At 39.7% G+C, this 20,342-nt stretch overlaps 1 protein-coding gene across 9 annotated transcripts; it reads left to right on the top strand.

The window, feature by feature from the left end:
* Positions 1–8,662: 8,662 nt before the first annotated feature.
* Positions 8,663–18,217, top strand: LOC309689157 (uncharacterized protein). 9 transcript variants are annotated; one of them, XM_082505394.1, is made up of 11 exons: positions 8,663–9,312; positions 9,394–9,700; positions 9,767–9,858; positions 10,094–10,146; positions 12,280–12,336; positions 12,695–12,751; positions 12,843–12,910; positions 14,793–14,971; positions 15,126–15,297; positions 15,467–15,673; positions 15,754–16,909. In XM_082505394.1, exons 1-7 carry the CDS (start codon positions 9,223–9,225, stop codon positions 12,847–12,849), a joined length of 663 nt encoding a protein of 220 aa, XP_082361520.1. In that variant the 5' UTR covers positions 8,663–9,222; the 3' UTR covers positions 12,850–12,910; positions 14,793–14,971; positions 15,126–15,297; positions 15,467–15,673; positions 15,754–16,909. The 9 variants fall into 9 exon arrangements, with proteins under 9 accessions (XP_082361520.1, XP_082361519.1, XP_082361518.1 ...); XM_082505393.1 differs by having other exon boundaries at positions 12,843–14,179; positions 14,290–14,971; XM_082505392.1 differs by adding an exon at positions 13,445–14,179 and having other exon boundaries at positions 12,695–13,366; positions 14,290–14,971.
* Positions 18,218–20,342: the final 2,125 nt, after the last annotated feature.

Raw genomic sequence — 20,342 nt, 5'->3', positions numbered from 1 at the left:
GAGTGAATGGGTTAAATGCAGAGAGGAGTTTCCCCACGGGGATCAATAAAGTATACATTACACATTATCATATTTGATGAGACTAAAACCACTTCGAGGCCAACCAAAAGTCTTTTTACAAACTATCAGTCATGATCAGTCATCATCAGTTAGTCCAGTAGTTTCCAAACTTTTTTTTGCTAGGCCCCCCTTTCCTTTACAAGAAAAATGTTTGCGCCCCCCCCACCACCTAAACCCCCTGCACAAACACATCCTCCAACCACACACACTCATATTTTGTTTTCAAACTCCATTGCGGTTTATTTCACACCTCAGACATTTAGTAAACTATTTTTTTATTTTTTTATTTTTATTTTTATTGATTAGCATTCAAATATCTCAGTGAAAACAGAACAAAGATCTACCACAAAGCAAGAAAGCATGAGACAAGGCTAATCAAAAGGTATTGGCTGAAGCATTTGCTTATTACGCCAACCCTTTCCACAAAATATCTTTTTGCATGCAGTGCCAAAAATAATCAATTTTGTTTTCTTTATATTTAATGATAACTTATTTACATCAAACCAGTTTTTTATATATTTAACTCCTTTTCCGCTGTAGTCAGAAGCTGTTCTAGATTTTTACCTGAGCAGTACAGAGTGGTATCATCAGCAAACAATACACATTTAAAGATAAAGATGGCACCGGTGAGGTCGGCTGCCGTCACGACTGCTCCGACCACTTTTTCTTTGTTTTTTAAGTTAGTTTTCAGCGTTTCTAAATCGGCAAAATCATCACCATTGGGTACATTAGGTATGACAGTGACACTCTTGTTTCTATTGGTTTACAATGTACTCACAATTCGAAGTTCTTAACTCCGGATCCGAGCTGGCCGAGTGAGATCTTGAGGAAGAACAAAGGGAAGCGGCGGCCTAGAGGGAAACGAGCCGGCGTCAGGAACAGGCTGAGAGCTCGTGCACACTGCACACCTCTGCCTAGCATCCTGCTCGCCAACGTCCAGTCACTGGAGAACAAGCTTGACGACCTCAGGGCCAGGGTAAAGTTCCAGAGAGACATTCGGGACTGCAATCTCCTCTGCTTCACCGAGACATGGCTGAACCCAGCGGTGCCGGACCACGCCATCCAGCCGGCTGAGTTCTTCTCGGTTCACCGCATGGACAGGACACGGGACTCGGGGAAGTCAAGGGGAGGCGGCGTGTGTTTAATGGTGAACAACAACTGGTGCAACAGTGCAAACGTTGTTCCTCTCACACGCTCCTGCACACCAAATCTGGAACTACTGTCCATCATGTGTCGTCCTTTTTATCTACCTCGGGAATTTACATCGGTCATTATAAGTGCCGTTTATATTCCACCACAAGCGGACACGGTCACCGCCTTATGCGAGCTGCATGAGGCACTCACACAGCACCAGACACAACACCGGGACGCTGCGCTTATTGTGACGGGGGACTTTAATAGTGCCAACCTCAAACGTGCAGCGCCGAACTTTTATCAACACATCACCTGCCCCACCAGAGGTGAAAGGACACTGGACCACTGCTACACTACGGTCAATGACGGTTACAAGGCACAACCCCGCCCCCCGTTTGGCAAATCTGATCACGCCGCCATCTTCCTCATGCCAAAATACAAACAAAGGCTGAAACAGGAAGTTCCGGTTCAGAGGAAGGTCGCGCGCTGGACTGATCAATCGGTGGCCGCGTTACAGGACGCACTCGATGACGCAGACTGGGGCATGTTCAGAAACAGCTCCGATGATGATGTCAACGTGTTTACGGAAGCGGTTGTGGGATTCATCGGGAAACTAGCGGATGATACCGTGGAGACAAAGACTATCACAACGTTTCCCAACCAGAAGCCGTGGGTGGATAAAACCATCCGCGACGCTCTGAGATCCCGCACCACTGCCTACAACACGGGACTCACGACGGGGGACATGGACCCATACAAAGCCGCGTCATATAACGTGCGGAGGGCGGTGAAAGAGGCGAAGCAGCGCTACGGGAGGAAACTAGAGTCACAACTCCAACAGAGTGACTCTAGGAGCCTGTGGCGGGGACTAAGGACAATAACGGACTATAAAGCACCAACAACTGGTATGACGAACGCGGCCGTGACTCTGGCAGACGAGCTGAACACTTTCTATGCTCGCTTCGAGGCTGCAGCTAAGGACTCCAATGATGCTAGTGTTAGCGGCGCTAACGGCTGCAGACAGGAAGATACTGCCAGCACCGGAAACGTGCTCGTCATCTCCGAGCATGAAATAAGGAGAGCCTTCAAAAGAGTGAACACCAGGAAAGCAGCAGGACCAGACGGCATCCCAGGTCGTATCCTCAGAGACTGCGCATACCAGGTAGCTCCTGTGTTCACTGAGATATTCAACATCTCTTTATCTCAGTCGGTGATCCCCACATGCTTCAAAGAGTCCATCATTGTTCCTGTCCCGAAGAAACCCCACCCTGCTTCTCTCAATGACTATCGCCCTGTAGCCCTCACCTCAGTAGTGATGAAGTGCTTTGAACGCCTGGTCAGAGACTTCATCATTTCTTCACTACCAGACACACTGGACCCACTACAGTTCGCTTACCGTCCAAATCGTTCCACAGACGATGCCATCTCTCATCTCCTCCACACATCACTCACTCACTTGGACACTAGAAGGGGGAATTATGTTAAAATGCTCTTCATAGACTACAGCTCTGCATTTAACACCATAATTCCCTCCACACTCACCACCAAGCTGGAGCATCTGGGACTCAGCTCATCTATGTGTCAGTGGATCTCCAACTTCCTAACTGGCAGACCACAGGCAGTAAGGATGGGCGGACATGTCTCAGCCTCCACCACTCTCAGTACTGGAGCCCCCCAGGGGTGTGTTCTGAGCCCCCTGCTGTACTCTTTGTACACATATGACTGTGTGGCCACTACCAGCTCCACCACCATCATCAAGTTTGCTGACGACACCGTCGTGGTGGGCCTGATCTCTGATAACAACGAGACGGCCTACCTGAAGGAGATTAGGAATCTGGAGAACTGGTGCCAGAGGAACAACCTCCTTCTAAACGTCAGTAAGACAAAGGAGCTGATAGTGGACTTCAGCACTAAGCAGGAGAGGAACTACCAGACCCCCGTCATCAACAAGTGCCCAGTGGAGAGAGTGGACAGCTTCAAATACCTCGGAGTTCACATCACGCAGGACCTGTCATGGTCCTGTCACATCAACACCATGGTGAAAAAGGCCCGTCAGCGTCTCTACCACCTCAGACGCTTGAGAGACTTCCAACTGCCCTCCAAGGTGCTCAGGAACTTTTACTCGTGCACCATAGAGAGCATCCTGGCGGGAAACTACTTAACCTGGTTCGGAAACAGCACCATGCAGGACAGACGAGCTCTACAGAGGGTTGTGCGGTCAGCTGAGCGCACCATCCGCTCCAAGCTCCCTGACCTGCACTCAATCTACAGCAGGCGGTGCTGGACCAAGGCCAGGAAGATCGTGAAGGACCTCAGCCATCCCAACAACAGACTGTTCTCTCTGTTGAGGTCAGGAAAGCGATTCCGCTCCCTGAAGACCAACACAGAGAGACTGAGGAGGAGCTTCTTCCCGCAGGTGATACGGTCTCTCAATCACACCACCACACAGTCCTGACCCACACATACAGTTCTTACACACACTGGACATTCTGGACATTGTTTTCACTTCATTACTTAAATCACGCTGCTGTTATTGTGTATATATTTATTTATATTTCTTCATACATTCTTATATAGTTCTATATTGTGTATTTTGTTGTACAGTTATTTTATTTTCAACTTTAATTTATATATTTTATCTTATTCTTTCCCAGTTAAATTTACCCTTCATTCTAATTTGTGTTGTACAGTTATTTCCTTTTTAACCTTAATTTATATTTTATTCCTTCCTAGTAAAATTTACCCTTTTTAATTTTTCATATTTATTTCCCTTTTTAATTTTTCATATTTATTTCCTATCTTATTCATAGCCTTTTCCTTTTTTGTTTTCTTTAGGTCACAAGCAGTTGTCCAAGCATTTCACTGCATATCGTACTGTGTATGACTGTGTACGTGACAAATAAAATTTGAATTTGAATTTTGAATTTGACATTTTAACAGTTTGGAAATGCTACATATGTCATTTATATATAATATAAATAATTTAGGGCACAGAGCCCTGAGGAACACCACAAGTTACCTTCAACTGCTTAGATTTTACATTATTGAATTCGAAATATTGATATCTTTCATCCAGGTAACTTTTCATCCACTTGTATGCTAACCCTCTTATGCCATATCTCTCTAGTTTATTCATTAATATAGAATGATCAATTGTATCAAACGCCTTTTTTAAGTCTATAAAAACACCAACAGTATATTCCTTATTAGCATTAGATATCCCTTCAACAAGTTCCATCACTGCCATCGAAGTGAACCTTTTCACTCTAAAGCCATATTGGTTATCACTTAGGAGATTATGCTTCTCAATATATTTATCAAGTCTATTAACAAATAACTTTTCTAAAATTTTGAGAACTGTGGGAGTAGTAATATTGGCCTATAATTGGTAAACTGACATCTCACTCCGTTTTTATGGATTGGAATAACTTTTGCTATTTTCATTTGTGAGGGAAACACACCAGTTTGAAAGGACAGATTACAAATGTATGCGAAAGGTTGTACTATATATTCTATAATACTTTTAACTAATATCATGTCAATACCAAAACAGCAAATACAAGTAAACTGCAATAAATTACAGGTAGTAATAAAATACACTGCTAACTCTTTTACGCTACGTCCACACCTACACAGGTATATTTGGAAACGCAGCTGTTTCTGTGCATTTGGACCTTTCATCCACACGTGAACGGCGTTTCGAATCATCGAAAACTGAGATTTTTTTTAAAACTCCTTTTTTGCGTTTACGTGTGGACGAGGAATACAGAGTTCATCACGCAACATCAAAGGTATGTGCCTTTTTTCAAGTCACGCTGTGTGCCACATTATTGTTTACATGAGATGAATTGCAGAATGGCAGATAGAGACAAAAAAATGTTACTGTTAATCCTACTATCTTCTGTTTTTACACGCTTACATTTACACACGCAATTACTGTCCCTCCATTTAGAAAGGCAGAGGCATCATGGTGTAATTATTTTACGTGTAGTTGTTTTTTTCCTGTATAATAATGTTTAACATTACTAACAATACATTTTTCAAAAAATGCCTCTCTGTGCAAAAACATAAACAACTGTGAGATGCTGTTTGTCCGTGATTTGATATTATTTGTATCCCACTGTAACTTTACTGTATAAAGAGCTAACATCTCCAAAACGTCAGTAGTTAGTCATTACAAGAAGTGTTTGTGAACTAAAAATCAAGAATGTGGGATACTGTTTGTCCATGATTTGGAGAGCCCAGTGCGTGCTCCCGACACAGGGAAAAACAATTCTGCAGAGGAGACCTACCTTGGCACTTGTGCAGGTGAAGTCAAAGGGAAGATATGCTTCACCATATTTTCAAGTCTTTGGCTTGGAAGGAAGTTGGTTTGGAAACATATTTGGCGATGCTTCATCTTCTGCTTTGCGTTTGTGTGGGCACCCCTTCAAAAACCTGTCCATTATGCTAGCAGTGTCCAAGCATTTTTTTTTTCCATACCACGCCCCCCCTGCAATGGCTCTGCGGGCCCCACACTTTTCGAACCTCGAATTCAGGAGGAACAATGTGGCTTTTGTCTTGCCCATTGACATTAGATAAGCTCTTCATCCCATCAAAGATATTTATGGCTGCTGGGGAGTTTGTTCAACTAATCTACATGTGTTATGTGGACTTGAAGAAGGAATTTGACTGGATCCCTTGGGGTGCTTCGGGAGTATGGGTTATCTGGCCCATTGTTACGGGCCATTCAGTCCCTAGTTTTTATAGATAGATGTTTCTAGGCATAGCTGTTCATTTTTCATTTTATATATAAATGATATATATAATGTTACCAAACTGTTAAATTGTGTTTTGTTTGATACCAATCTATATTGCTCAGGTCAAAACCTTGAGCAGTTTTTGACTACAGTGGAAAAGGAGTTAAATATAAGGCTGGGCGATATGGCCTAAAATCCATATCACGATATAATTTGAAGCACGTACGGTAATGATATATATCACGATATATTCTTTTCTTCTGTATAATGTATTTCCCACTCTATAAGGCGCACTTAAAATCCTTTAATTTTCTCAAAAATCAAGAGTGTGCCTTATGTATGAATTCTGGTTGTGCTTACTGACCTCGAACTGATTTTGGCAGGCAGAAATCTGTTAAAAAATGTTTTAGTACAACTTTGGTAAACCACTGCTATGACTGTCGCCAGGCATAATTTGCAGATGATAATGGTTGTAGCCGCTGCGATGCTTTCAACCAAAACAGGCGCAGCTTGATGACATCATCAACATGCGCTATTGCGATAGAGCGGTATAGTCAAAATCTCTATCGTTGGCCAAATTTATATAGTTTCTATCGTATATCGTTTATATCGCCCACCCCTAGTTAAATATATGAAAAATTTGGTTTGATATAAATAAGTCATTGTTAAATATAAATAAAACAAAATGTATTATTTTTTGGAACCGGACAACTAAAAAATATGGTTAAAATGGAATTGAAATTGAAAGAGTGTGCAAAAATAAATTTCTTGGAATAATAATAAAAGTTTTTTTGGAAGTCTCATATAACCCATGTGAAAACAAAATAGTCAAAAACCATTGCTATTCTCCACAAAACAAAGCATGTCCTAAACAAAAAAATCATGATATACGCTTTATTGTTTTTATATCCATATATGACATATTGCTTAGAGATATGGGGCAATGCCTATAAAACCAATGTACTTCCTATCTTTAAGTTACAAAAAAGAGCTATAAGAATTATGAATCAATAAAACTATAGAGAACCAACTAACATTTTGTTTATTAAATGAATTGTATGATCTAGTTGAATAATAAATGGCACAGATAATGTACAAAGCACAAAATAAAATGATTTGCTGCGGTACTCAGAAGCGGTTTAAGCCAGAGTGAGTCAATATTACTTGAGGGGAACAGATTAAAAAAAATAATACAAAAACTAGATAAGAAAATAAAGCAAAGATGTGTTTGTGTTAGAGGTGTCAATTTGTGGAATAGTTATGACAGTGACTTAAAAAGGTGTAGTTCACATTCCTCGTTTAAAAACATGTTTAAAACTACAGTATTGGAAAAATATATAAATGAAGAATGAAGAAGAGAAATCATGACAGTGCTGAAATTCTTGGTTCTTTTGCCTGGATTATTGTTATGAAATCTAAATGAATGTATTTTCTTATCTAAGATGGAAGTCTTATTATTGTTTTGTTTTGTTCTTTTGCTTCAAGCCTTATGTAAATGAGCTGCTTGCAGAACAATCTTTCATTAAAAAGTTTGGCATAACAAGCATGTGCTACAGCAGATACCTTTGATTAGCCTTCTCTTGTGTTTTCTTCTGTATTCATTGAGAGATTTGAATGGTAATACATAGAAAATAACAAAAATAAATACTAATAATAATAATAAAGAAGGAAGTGATTTCTTCCAGACAACTCCACAGTGTTCCTCAGCAGCTCCCTGTAGAATACTAACATCATTCCTTCTCTCCTCATCCTCAATGTCTTTCTTTCTTCATTGACTGTTCAGCTTTTGACAGTTTTCTTTTGGCATAAGATCCTCTTTTACCCACTTTGCTAAACTTATATGTTATATATATATATATATGCTTCACATATACAGTGAAGTTTCCTCATCTGCCGTTATTTTGTTGTTTCTCCATTTCACAAACATAGGCTACATTTGTGAATGTTAGAAGTGAATATAATAGAAAATTAAGGGTAAAATGTGTTTTACCCTTATATTTAATTTCCACTGGCACTATGGGATATTTAATGTCCCCATGCACACACATCTAACTTCCACCCATTCTGCCTTCAGCAATGGCCCCTGGCAAACCAGGATTTGATGGACCAACCATGGTTTACATTTGTGAGTGTTAGAAGTGAATATAATAAAAAAAATGATTTAGAAAAATTAAATTTTTAAAGTTCATAATGTGACCATAATGTGACTACTGTTACTGAGACTGATTCCAATGATGATTCAGGTTATCTACCCTGTTCCCGTTAAAATAATCCAGCATCTGACTTTAAAGGACTATGCACTTCCACTTACACACACTACTGTTGATATCTTAATTTGCATCTTCTAAGTAAGTTTACTGCTCCACAATTTTGCAAAGAATTATGTGCCATGCCTTTTTTTTATTTAGCTCCAATCTCAATCGAAATAATTCGGCTAAGGGGAAAGAGAGAAATCTTATTAGACTTGGTTTGCTTGCTACATAGGCCTGTGTGCCTGTCAAGGAAAATGGAATGCACTCACAGGTAAAACCTCCTTGACATTTGCTATTTTTTGACAATATTTTCTTCTTTAGTATTTACACTGAGACCAGAAATTAGACAGGGGTCATATCCACTGACTTCCAATCATGATAGAACTACGGTGGCTGGGAAGTGCAAATTGCAACAAATTAAAAAATCGCAACAAATTACAAAAACCCGCAACAAATTACAAAACCCCGCAACAAATTAAAAAAACCCCACAACAAATTAAAAATCCTTGACGGAAAGGGATTGTCTGAAATACCGGAAGTGACACAACAATTAGTCTTACTCCATATTTGTAGCTCAGAAAAGTGATTCGGGATGTCAACAAACGTCGAGAAACGCACTCCTCACAGCGCTTCCTCATTACCCTGACGGTGCTCGCTGCACTACATAGAGAACTGGAAAATGTTTTGCCCGTTTTGTGGCTTTTCACCCCTTTTTGTGCTTCCTGTGGACAGTCTCTGGAGCTTTTGCGGGACACAGACCAGGCAGAAGAATCAGAGTCCCCAGGGACATCAAAACAAACAGAAAATTCTGAACAAAGTAATTTTGATATATTACTCACTTTTTGTTCTCTTCAGACAGTCTATGCTATTTCAGTTAAATAGCACGTTTATTTACCATTTTGGCTCCGGTTTCTTTTTATGTTTGCTTATACTTTATTCTCGTCTACGTTTAGTAATGGAGAGTGCTTATAACCCTGTTTTGATGTTAAACGTTTTTCATTCAACCAAAACAAACATGTCCGTCATACAAGCAGTTCATGGAGTACAAAAAATCAAAATCCAAAGAGCGTCAGGCCTTCAGCTGTGGAGCAAAATTAAAACTCAAGCAACAGAGTAAACCTGTCAAGGTAAGCCATCACAGGTAAATTTATAAACAAGGATTTGGCAATTATTCTTAAAGTGATCTTGCTTGTATTATTTGTTTCTAGATCAATATAGGAATAATGGTGTCACAACAAACGGACTTAAAACCGCTAAGAGGGAAAACACTGCCCTTATTTATTAGCCCCGAAATTACAGCCCCTGACCTCTTGAAGCAGGCTGTAGAAAAAATTATAACATTCAACAAGGACTTGGTGGAGGGACCATATGTCCTTTTGTATCCTGACTGCACAGAGGTGATAAATGTGCCTGGGACAGAAAGGCCATTCCGATTGGCAGACTACAAAGAGGAAATAGGAAAGAACTACAACAGGATTTCTCTTTTCATTTGCCCAGAGAGCCACTTCAAACAAGGTTTGTTAATTTTATATTTTGACGTGTTTACATATACAACAACTAATAATGTGTTTATTTTCTCAGCTCTGATTTCAGAGGATGGTACCTCAGACTCAGACCTTGAGATTGTGATTACATCAAGAAGCACAGCTGAGTTCAACCAGGCAGACACATTGGTGTGTACTTTTTTACCCCTACACCATGCCAGAGGCCTGTGAGTGGCTCTGGCTAAGTGCTCTATTTTTTTTCTCTATAATGATCATAATTCTGTAACATCCATGGGTGGATTATTTTCATTGTGTGATTGTATGTTCTTTAAAAAAAAATTATTATCTTTTAAGTATTGATGAACTATCTAAATGCGATACGAAGTTGGTGAAAGCTTTAAAAAGTGCATATTTTTCATCTTAGGTTTTCAAACCACAAGACCAGAGTACCCCTAATGGTAAACATGCAGAGAAGGAGTAAGTTATTTCAGAGCTTGTTCTGCTATACAGTGGGGCAAAAAAGTATTTAGTCAGCCACCGATTGTGCAAGTTCCCCCACCTAAAATGATGACAGAGGTCAGTAATTTGCACCAGAGGTACACTTCAACTGTGAGAGACAGAATGTGAAAAAAAAATCCATGAATTCACATGGTAGGATTTGTAAAGAATTTATTCATAAATTAGGGTGGAAAATAAGTATTTGGTCACCTCAAACAAGGAAAATCTCTGGCTCTCACAGACCTGTAACGTCTTCTGTAAGAAGCTTTTCTGTCCCCCACTCATTACCTGTATGAATGGCACCTGTTTGAACTCATCATCTGTATAAAAGACACCTGTCCACAGCCTCAAACAGTCAGACTCCAAACTCCGCCATGGCCAAGACCAAAGAGCTTTTGAAGGACACCAGGAAAAGTAATGTAGACCTGCACCAGACTGGGAAGAGTGAATCTACAATAGGCAAGCAGCTTGGTGTGAAAAAAATCAACTGTGGGAGCAATCATCAGAAAATGGAAGACATACAAGACCACTGATAATCTCCCTCGATCTGGGGCTCCACGCAAGATCTCATCCCGTGGGGTCAAAATGATCATGAGAACGGTGAGCAAAGATCCCAGAACCACACGGGGGGACCTGGTGAATGACCTGCAGAGAGCTGGGACCAAAGTAACAAAGGTCACCATCAGTAACACACTACAACGGCAGGGAATCAAATCCCGCAGTGCCAGACGTGTTCCGCTGCTGAAGCCAGTGCATGTCCAGGCCCGTCTGAAGTTTGCCAGAGAGCACATGGATGATACAGCAGAGGATTGGGGGAATGTCATGTGGTCAGATGAAACCAAAGTAGAACTTTTTGGTATAACCTCAACTCGTCGTGTTTGGAGGAAGAAGAATACTGAGTTGCATCCCAAGAACACCATACCTACTGTGAAGCATGGGGGTGGAAACATCATGCTATGGGGCTGTTTTTCTGCCAAGGGGACAGGACGACTGATCCGTGTTAAGGACAGAATGAATGGGGCCATGTATCGTGAGATTTTGAGCCAAAACCTCCTTCCATCAGTGAGAACTTTGAAGATGAAACGAGGCTGGGTCTTCCAACATGACAATGATCCAAAACACACTGCCCGGGCAACAAAGGAGTGGCTCCGTAAGAAGCATTTGAAAGTCCTGGAGTGGCCTAGCCAGTCTCCAGACCTCAACCCCATAGAAAATCTGTGGCGGGAGTTGAAAGTCCGTGTTGCTCGGCGACAGCCCCAAAACATCATTGCTCTCGAGAAGATCTGCATGGAGGAATGGGCCAAAATACCAGCTACTGTGTGTGCAAACCTGGTAAAGACCTATAGTAAACGTTTGACCTCTGTTATTGCCAACAAAGGTTATGTTACAAAGTATTGAGTTGTATTTTTGTTATTGACCAAATACTTATTTTCCACCCTGATTTACGAATAAATTCTTTACAAATCCTACCATGTGGATTCATGGATTTTTCTTTTTTCACATTCTGTCTCTCACAGTTGAAGTGTACCTCTGGTGCAAATTACTGACCTCTGTCATCATTTTAGGTGGGGGAACTTGCACAATCGGTGGCTGACTAAATACTTTTTTGCCCCACTGTATATTAGAGTTGGGCAATACAATATTTTCTCATGTCACAATATTTCTTTGTTTTATTTCAGGGAATATTGATATACATCACAATATAAACAGCTAGATTTGTACATATTAAATGTGCCGTTGCTCATAAGTAGACGTGAAATCCTCAGAAGCTTGTTTTGATTTAAATATTTATTTCCTGTCATAAGTTCAGACAGACAGATGTATTAACATATTACATCCGTTTCAGATAACTAAAAAAAGGTACATGTTAAAAACTAGATAAAAAGTCAGAGATAAAGATTTCAAAAGACAACAAACACCAGATCACTCAATTGCTTGGTCAATTACATTTAAAAGCAAAAAAGAATGATTCTAAAAATAAATCTTAGTTTACAGTAAGTTTTACAGGAGAAGAGACATAAAATTTTTTGTCAATATCATATGAATAAGCTAAGAAATAAAAGCAAATTCTCCTAATCTCTCCTTGTATATTTATTTTAATGGTTGGTTTAGATGCAAATGGTGCCCAAACATCTCCACGTGTGGCGCTGCTACTTCACTGTGCTGCAGGTAACAAGTCACCCTAACTGGAAATGACGCTGTTCCCAGAGCGATTGGTCACTGCGCTACCTGATAAGGATTGACTATTCTTACGTCAATGAAAAAAAGAGGGATTAGAGGAATAAGCAGCATATAAAATGGATGGATGGATGGATGGATGGATGGATAGCTCTATTGCAATAGTCTCATATTTCCATTGAGGAAAAAGTATACTGCAATACATATTGTGGTTATTTTATTCCCCCGCCCTAATATAAATATTTATTGGTTTCATAGCATTTTTATAATGTTGGTATCATAAAAAATATTAAATTGTATGAGCTACTTATCTGTACATTTTAATTCCAATACTCTTATTCTGTTTCAGACATGCTCCAGGACCTTCATCTACCATACAGCCATGTCAGGGATTTGGGCAATTTATGTCAGCATAAGGTTTTTTGCTATTGTTGAAATAATACAATGCTATGTATGTTTATGTACAGTATGCAATTTTTGTTGTTGTTGTTTTTCAGATTGTAATATCTGATACAGAGGATCTTGATCACCAAAGTGAAACAAATCCAGTCATAAGTCCCTATAGGTAAATAAAATTGTGTCTTATAAGTAATTTTAAACCTGTAACTAGAGTACATGTTTGGGTTTAGGGATGGGTATCGAAAACCGGTTCTTGTTGAGAACCGGTTCCCACTGTTTCAATTCCTTGGAATCGTTTGCCATTTTTGCAAACGATTCCCTTATCGATTCCAGTCGCCCCGAATGACGTCACCACGTTGCGGAGCGTCATTTACCTGGCAGGAAACATGGCGCCTAAGCGGCTCAAATGCTCAAAAGTTTGATTATACTTTATGAGAACCGATGACAACAGGGCAACTTGCAAAGTAGATATTTCATTTAAGGGAGGAAACACTACGAATATGCAAAAGCATTTGCTCACAAAACACGTGATGACACGTGTTTTTAATTCCGCTCCGGACTCGTGAATCTCAACCCAGCAGCAGTGGTAACGTTTGCACGTCCTCTCCCGTTAATGCGGCAGGTAAATAATCAACTAACAGTGCATATTATGTTAGCGCGATCTGCCTTATTACAAGACCTGCCATTACTGTACATGTAGGTGACCATGATGAGAGAGACAGACAGAGTCTGGCTGGCGCTCGCTGGCAGTTCTCGCTGCAGTCTACAGGTAGCGTCTCCTTTCAGGCCAGGACAGACGAATGTCACCGAGCAGTGACTCAGTTTGTGGTCAAAGGCTTGAACCCATTTGCCACAGCAGATGCCCCCGATTTTTGGTAAGTGAATGTGTTTAATTGTAGGCAGGGACATTACTGGATATTCTTGTGTAATTGCCACAGAACAATTTATGTTATACTTTGTTATTGCTACAGAAGAATATTTATTTTATTATTTTACATTTACAATTTTTTTTCCTGGGGACCCTGTGACACCACATTGAAGAGCCGTAGGCTGGATCTCTTAAGATCTCACTGCTGGGTTTGTAAGGCCATGTTACTCCTAAATTTCTATCTTGTTCAAAGAGAAGATATAAAACAAAGTTCTAAGCTAATCGACCTTAGTGTTCTCCTTTTTAAAAAAAAAAAAAAGAATCGATAAGAGAATCGATAAAGAATCGAATCGTTAAACAGAATCAAAAATGGAATCGGAATCGTTAAAATCTTATCAATACCCATCCCTATTTGGGTTAGTGAAATGGGTAAAGATAGTTATAGGGTGAATACAAGTTTTTCTAATGTTGGAATTATAATTTCTCAACAGACCTGTGTGCCCCCTGCATTGAGGACGAGGATGAAGAGCTGGTTGAAGTTGCTTCACCGATTGATTACAAAGCACTGTAAAATATCAAATACTACTTCAAATAACAACGCTAAATTGTATAGTCTTGCATGATTACAGGGAAGACGTTAACATTACTCTACCTGACATCGTTGCAAATTTATCCAGTGCTACTTCATCAGAAGTGTCAGCAGATTCAACATCTCAAGAGCAAATGTCTGGGATGGAGCAGTCAGGGGTTTCAGGCAGTTGTCATACTCTGAAACCAATGACATGCTGGTTAAATTTACTGATGATGCTGGTATTCTAGAAGAAGGACTTGATGCAGGTGGCCCAAAACGAGAGTTTTTGAGTCTGCTAATGAAACACATGAAAGATCGTCCCATTTTTGATGGACCAGAAGGACATCGATTCCTCGTCTACAATGCAAAGGGTATGCAATGATCAGATGTTTGACAAACTTAATTTAAAGACATTTTTGGGACTTGTAAATCAATTTGTTTTTAATTATTATCAGAAGCAACTCATAATATTTTTTTGGTTTATTTCAACACAGCATTAGTCTGTCTGTCTATCTGATCGATCGATCTGACATCGATTGGCTCTGATCGATCGATAGAGAGAGTTGTGTGTGTCTAAGAGATTTTATCATTTACTGTATTCATTCACAGCTGTAAGGGAGGGTGACTACTACCTAGCAGGAAAGATGATAGCCGTGTCAGTTGTGCATGGTGGTCCAGGGCCCCATTTCCTGTCAGAAGAGTTGGTACATTATCTTGCAGGCCAGACTTCAGTAAAAGCAGCAGTTGCCTCAGTCACAGATGACGACATAGGAAAAGCTTTACAAGAGGTGAGGACAGCACAGGATTTGAATGCAGGATAGAACTATAGCTTCTTTATCTGTATGAAATTAAAATATTCTTTCTTTGTGTAGGGAAAAAACAGGAATGAAAATCAGACACGTAAGCTTACATTGTGTATGTCCATTTTTATGGGTTTTTCAGATCGACAGTGCTGGTTCAGTGGATGTCCTGCGTGACTGTGTCATAAAAACAGTACTATGCTACAGGTGGCTGGTTGTCTAAGGCATGTTTCCACAGTTGAAGAAAAGAAAGACATTGTGTCTGACTATCTCCGGTGGTATATAATTGCTCGAAACTCATCTGTAATTGACAGGTGAGACTATTATAGAAGAGACTATAGAATTATTGTTATGACGGTGTTGTGCATAATTTCCGACTGAAATGTTTTACATTCTCCAAGGTTTCCAAAGTTCAAAGTGTGTCCATAGTTTGTGCATGTATTATGAACTGGTAAATGACACAAAGTTCTCCTCATTCTTTAGATTTAAAGAGGGTCTTTCAGCACTTAATTTCCTGAGTGCACTCCAGCAACACCCTACTTTGCTTTCCCCAGTCTTGTGTCACATGGAAAAGAAACTCACAGCTCTTGAACTTGAGAGACTTTTCAAACCTGACTTCAGCCCATCTGGAAGACGTCTGGAAAGTAAAACTGTGGGCTACTGGTCAGACTTTCTGTGAAGGCTGTGAAGGTATTTATTTTAGTACTCATTACAAGACAATGTGCTACATATACATATATTATTATTATTATTTTTTTTTTTTTTTGCAGAATCACAAACTGCTGTGTCGGTGGGCGATGTTGTGATGTTTGCAACTGGGCTAACATCACTGTCACCTTCTGGATTAGATCCACTACCAAGCCTACAGTTCCTGGATGACTCTTTATTCCCGATGGCAAATACATGCTTAAACTTATTGAAACTACCAATGACAACCTCATATTCCGTGTTTAAATCCAACATGGATTTTGGAATTCAAAACTCCCCAGGATTTGGATGTTTCTAGGATGTCTGGCCTTGTAGTTCAAACCTGCTGTTGATTTGTTTCTCAAGTTTTTAAGTCAAGATTTTTTTAAGATGTTATGAATAGGAGAAGGTGGGACATGCTGGTGGTACAGCACAAATCCATTATAGTTTACCAGGTTTATTGTAGTTTTATTAGATAACCCAGTCACTTACAGCTGCTTCTTCTTGGCATTACATTGTAAATTCTGTAGGTTTTTTGCTACGGGACTTATCCAGAAATCAGTTATGTATTTGAGCATGTTTTTTTATTCTAAAATGTAGGTACATATGTTCAAAGGAGATTTAAAATGCAATGGCTTGATTTGTTCAAAGGTTTGACAGTGCTACTAAAACTAAAGGCATTTAAAAGTGTACTGTGTTCTACTCTTAAAAGTTGTAATAAACCCACAATACAGTGCAAGATTTGATTTTGCTTTATTATTTATCTAAATGTTGAGGACTGTATCTCAACTTCCATCTGCCAAACAAGGACCACAATTAGCAAGACATTGCAGTAAGAATGTGCTTTTACAAACACTAACTTAAACTTTTGGCATCTTCAGCCAACTCATGTAGCCTAGTCCAAAAATACAGTATATGCTATAGGTTTTGGTAAAAACAACAAAAAGCCCTTTTTTTTTTCTTTTTTTTTTTTTTTAGAAATGTGCAATTTCTAATAACTTCATGTAAAGTTCAGTGGCAGACTCCCAGCAGACTGGCTTTTGAAAATGATTTTGCTCCATTACAAAATTCAGATACTCCTGTATGTTTGAGTCCCCACATACAACTACTGACAGCCTAGACTCAGGAAAAGTGTCCAGTTCAGATTGTTGAATCAGGAATCCACAGTCCCTGGAGCCGTGTCTGTGGTCAATGGAAGACAATTGCATTAATATAGGTTTACACAAAGTGTCTGTGAAGGTTCTCAGTCATCCAGGTCATCGTAGTCAAAGGAGCTTGCAAAGAAAAGCGTCTGGACTTCTATAAGTTGCTTGAAGACGTTTCACCTCTCACTGACATTTACACAAAGTAATTATTTGATCATTATTATCCATTACCTGTGGGGGTAGGTAGTACAGTTTATTTGGCACACCTCCTGGACATGAAGCTGTTCTTGAGGGACGAATCTGATGAGTGTTCCACAGCTTCACACATTCATCAAGATCCTTCTGAACAATGTCAGTGAGGCAAAATCTCAAAAGGCACTGATGCTCGTGACTTCCATTGACGTCTCGAAGATCCGCAAACAGCTCCAACCAAAACTGAGCCCTACAGAAATTGTTAAAAAAAATGTTTAGAAATAGTTTAGTTTGTTTACATGGCATCGTTTCACAACATGTCATCGCATGGCACTTTACAGTTCATTTTAACTGAATCATATATAGACTCCAGTCAGTTTTCTATTGAAAGGGATTGCATACACGCAAAAATCTAAAACATTTGAGTAATGTGCAAAAGTTCATTTATTTTAGTAATTCAAATTGATATTGAATTGAATTGATATTAACTCATTACATACAAAGTGAGGTATTTCAAGTATTTGTTATAATGTTAATGATTAAGACGTAGAGCTTATGAAAAACCCAAATTCAAAGTCTCTAACAATTTGTATGTTCTATTTGTTTGGGTCCTTTTTGCATAAATTACTGCTATCAGTCTGTGGATCTGTTGAGGTGTTATGGAAGACCAGGATGCTTCAGTAGCAGCCTTGAGGTCTTAGCCACTACACTATGTGACACCCCTTTTATCCACACTTACATTAGACAAAACTTTCTATTAATGTGCTTTGATAGTCTCTGGGAACAGCCAACGTCTTTTAAGGCAGCGGTCCCCAAACCCCGGGCCTCAAGCGGGTACCGGTCCGTGAGTCGTTTGGTACCGGGCCGCGAGAGTTGAGGCTCAGGTGTGAAATGTATAGTTTTCAGGGTTTTTATCAGTTTTCAGCATTATTTTGTTATCGTTTTTATCATTTACTCGGTTTTCCTTGGTCTTTTCACGTGTGTTATGAATAAATTTTCTTTTTTTCGGTACGGGTACTAGTTTTATTTTGTTGTATTTATCCGTGACACTTTAAAGGCCGGTCCATGAAAATATTGTTGGGCATAAACCGGTCCGTGGCGCAAAAAAGGTTGGGGACCGCTGTTTTAAGGTGTTCTTTATGGAGGGTGTCAATTATGTTTTTTTTCCCCACAGCTGTCAGGACAGCAGTCATGTCCATCCTGTGAGTCCTCCTGAATTAGAAAGACCATTTAGAGGCTCAGGAACCCTTTGCAGGTAATTTGAATTAATTAGCTCATAGTAGAGTGGCACTTTAAATCTAAAATATTTAACCTTTTCACAATATTCTGGTTTTGAAGTTGGGTTTTTCTTAAGTTCCAAATCATAATCATCATAATTACTAAATGGGCTAAAAATGTCTAGTTTGGCAAATAATGAGTATTTAATATCGGTTTTACTTTTTAAGTTGAATTACTGAAATAATAATAATAATAATAATAATAATAATAATAATGAATTGCATTATATAGCGCTTTCCGAGGCCCTCAAAGCGCTTTACAATTCCACTATTCATTCACTCTCACATTCGCACACTGGTGGAGGCAGCTACAGTTGTAGCCACAGCTGCCCTGGGGCAGACTGACAATAAATCAACTTTTGCACAACAATCAAATTTGTTACACCTTTAAATATCAGGCAAACTTAAATGTTATATTTACCTTCCTTTTCGATATATGGACCACCAGGACTCAATTCGCTGGTTATTCGTTGATGAACCAAACATGTGACTGGAGTCTCCGCTGAAGTGGTCATCATGATGGTGACGTAGTGCACACTGAACTGCAGCCATAATGCCGTTTTCTGTCCCACAGTCAGTTCTCAGTCTCATCGGTACAACACCAAGGCTCCCAACACATGACAAGTAATAGTAAGCCATGACCACTGGATTATTATTGGTAGGTCCACATTCTAGCAACAAAACCTTGCGTGAAAATCCATCAATGCACCCTGAAATGGCCAAACCGAATGGTTTGAGCTTGTCATAACCATCAGCATGCCACATGTAGTTGGGTCCCAGCAAATGATAGGTTCTCCTAATGAATCTTCTGCGTGTTCTCATCTGGCATCCATGAGGATTAAGCTCCCGGAGTATTTTCATCACATCATCCCTCTTCACTTTAAGATGATGCTTTTGTTTAAGTACCTGCCACATTGTTCAATACCCAAACGATCGCCCAGGTCCTTGAAGCTCCGCTCTGATTGCGTTAATGATCGTTGTTCTGGAGTGAAAATGTTTTCTTCAGTAAAGTCCAGCATTATTGAGTTTACTTTTAAGACTCCTTAAACTCATCTTTACACCATGCAAACCTAACATCATGTCCATGATAACACTATATAAGTGACCTTTGTTGAAATATTTCATGCAGTACTGTAGCTTGTCTGACCCTTCAGCCTGGTCTGTGTCCTGCAAAAGCTCCAGAGACTGTCCACAGGAAGCACAAAAAGGGGTGAAAAGGCTGAAGCTAACGCCACAAAACGGGCAAAACATTTTCCGGTTCTCTATGTAGTGCAGCGAGCACCGTCAGGGTAATGAGGAAGCGCTGTGAGGAGTGCGTTTCTTGACATTTGTTGACATCCCGAATCACTTTTCTGAGTTACAAATATGGAGTAAGCCTAATCGTTGTGTCACTTCCGGTATTTCAGACAATCCCTTTCCGTCAAGGATTTTTAATTTGTTGTGTTTTTTTTTAATTTGTTGTGGGTTTTTGTAATTTGTTGGGTTTTTTAATTTGTTGCGATTTGCACTTCCCAGCCACCGTATAGAACTCTTATCTCATCATTCCTTTTATAAAGCTGCATCCCACGATTCTAAAGATTCAATCAGGTGTCAAGTGACTGCTGCAGCTATGTATTTGTAGGGTGAAACGGCCAACTGCTCTCCCAGGGGCAAACCAAGACTGAGCAACTTTCTGAACTGTCTACAAACAACACACTGGCACGGGTGTGGATGGGTCGGACTATCCTGTCTAATTGCAAAGAGATCCTCTGCCTAAAGTGATGAGTGAGCATTGCTGGCTCATTATTTTTTCAGCTAGACACAGATTGTCACTTTGCCTCTGCAGAGTCAAAAATAAAATTCCAGACTTTTTTCTCCACTTTCAGAGCTTGAGCTCTCACTAGACATCTTTATTATCCTGCTTTGCTGCATACTGTGTTCCTTGTTTTGACAGTAGAAAGATAATGTTGTTTTATATACTGTAAAACAGAAAAAAAGTAAAATCATAGGCAAAAGATAATGCATGTCAAAGGGAAATTATAATGTTTCCACGTTTCCTCAAATAGTGACCTTGAATTG

This window comes from Aulonocara stuartgranti, assembly GCF_965226115.1.
Source record: "Aulonocara stuartgranti genome assembly, chromosome: 15".
NCBI classification, from domain to species: domain Eukaryota; kingdom Metazoa; phylum Chordata; class Actinopteri; order Cichliformes; family Cichlidae; genus Aulonocara; species Aulonocara stuartgranti.
This window is presented reverse-complemented; position numbering and strand designations above follow the sequence as displayed.

Bases quoted from the DNA above. Each gene is read 5' to 3' on its own strand.
- LOC309689157 (XM_082505392.1), top strand. From the start codon at position 9,223: ATGGAGTACAAAAAATCAAAATCCAAAGAGCGTCAGGCCTTCAGCTGT. The intron at 9,701-9,766 runs GTTTGTTAATTT...TTATTTTCTCAG, and splicing joins AGAGAGCCACTTCAAACAAG to CTCTGATTTCAGAGGATGGT. The intron at 10,147-12,279 runs GTAAGTTATTTC...TGGTTGGTTTAG, and splicing joins GGTAAACATGCAGAGAAGGA to ATGCAAATGGTGCCCAAACA.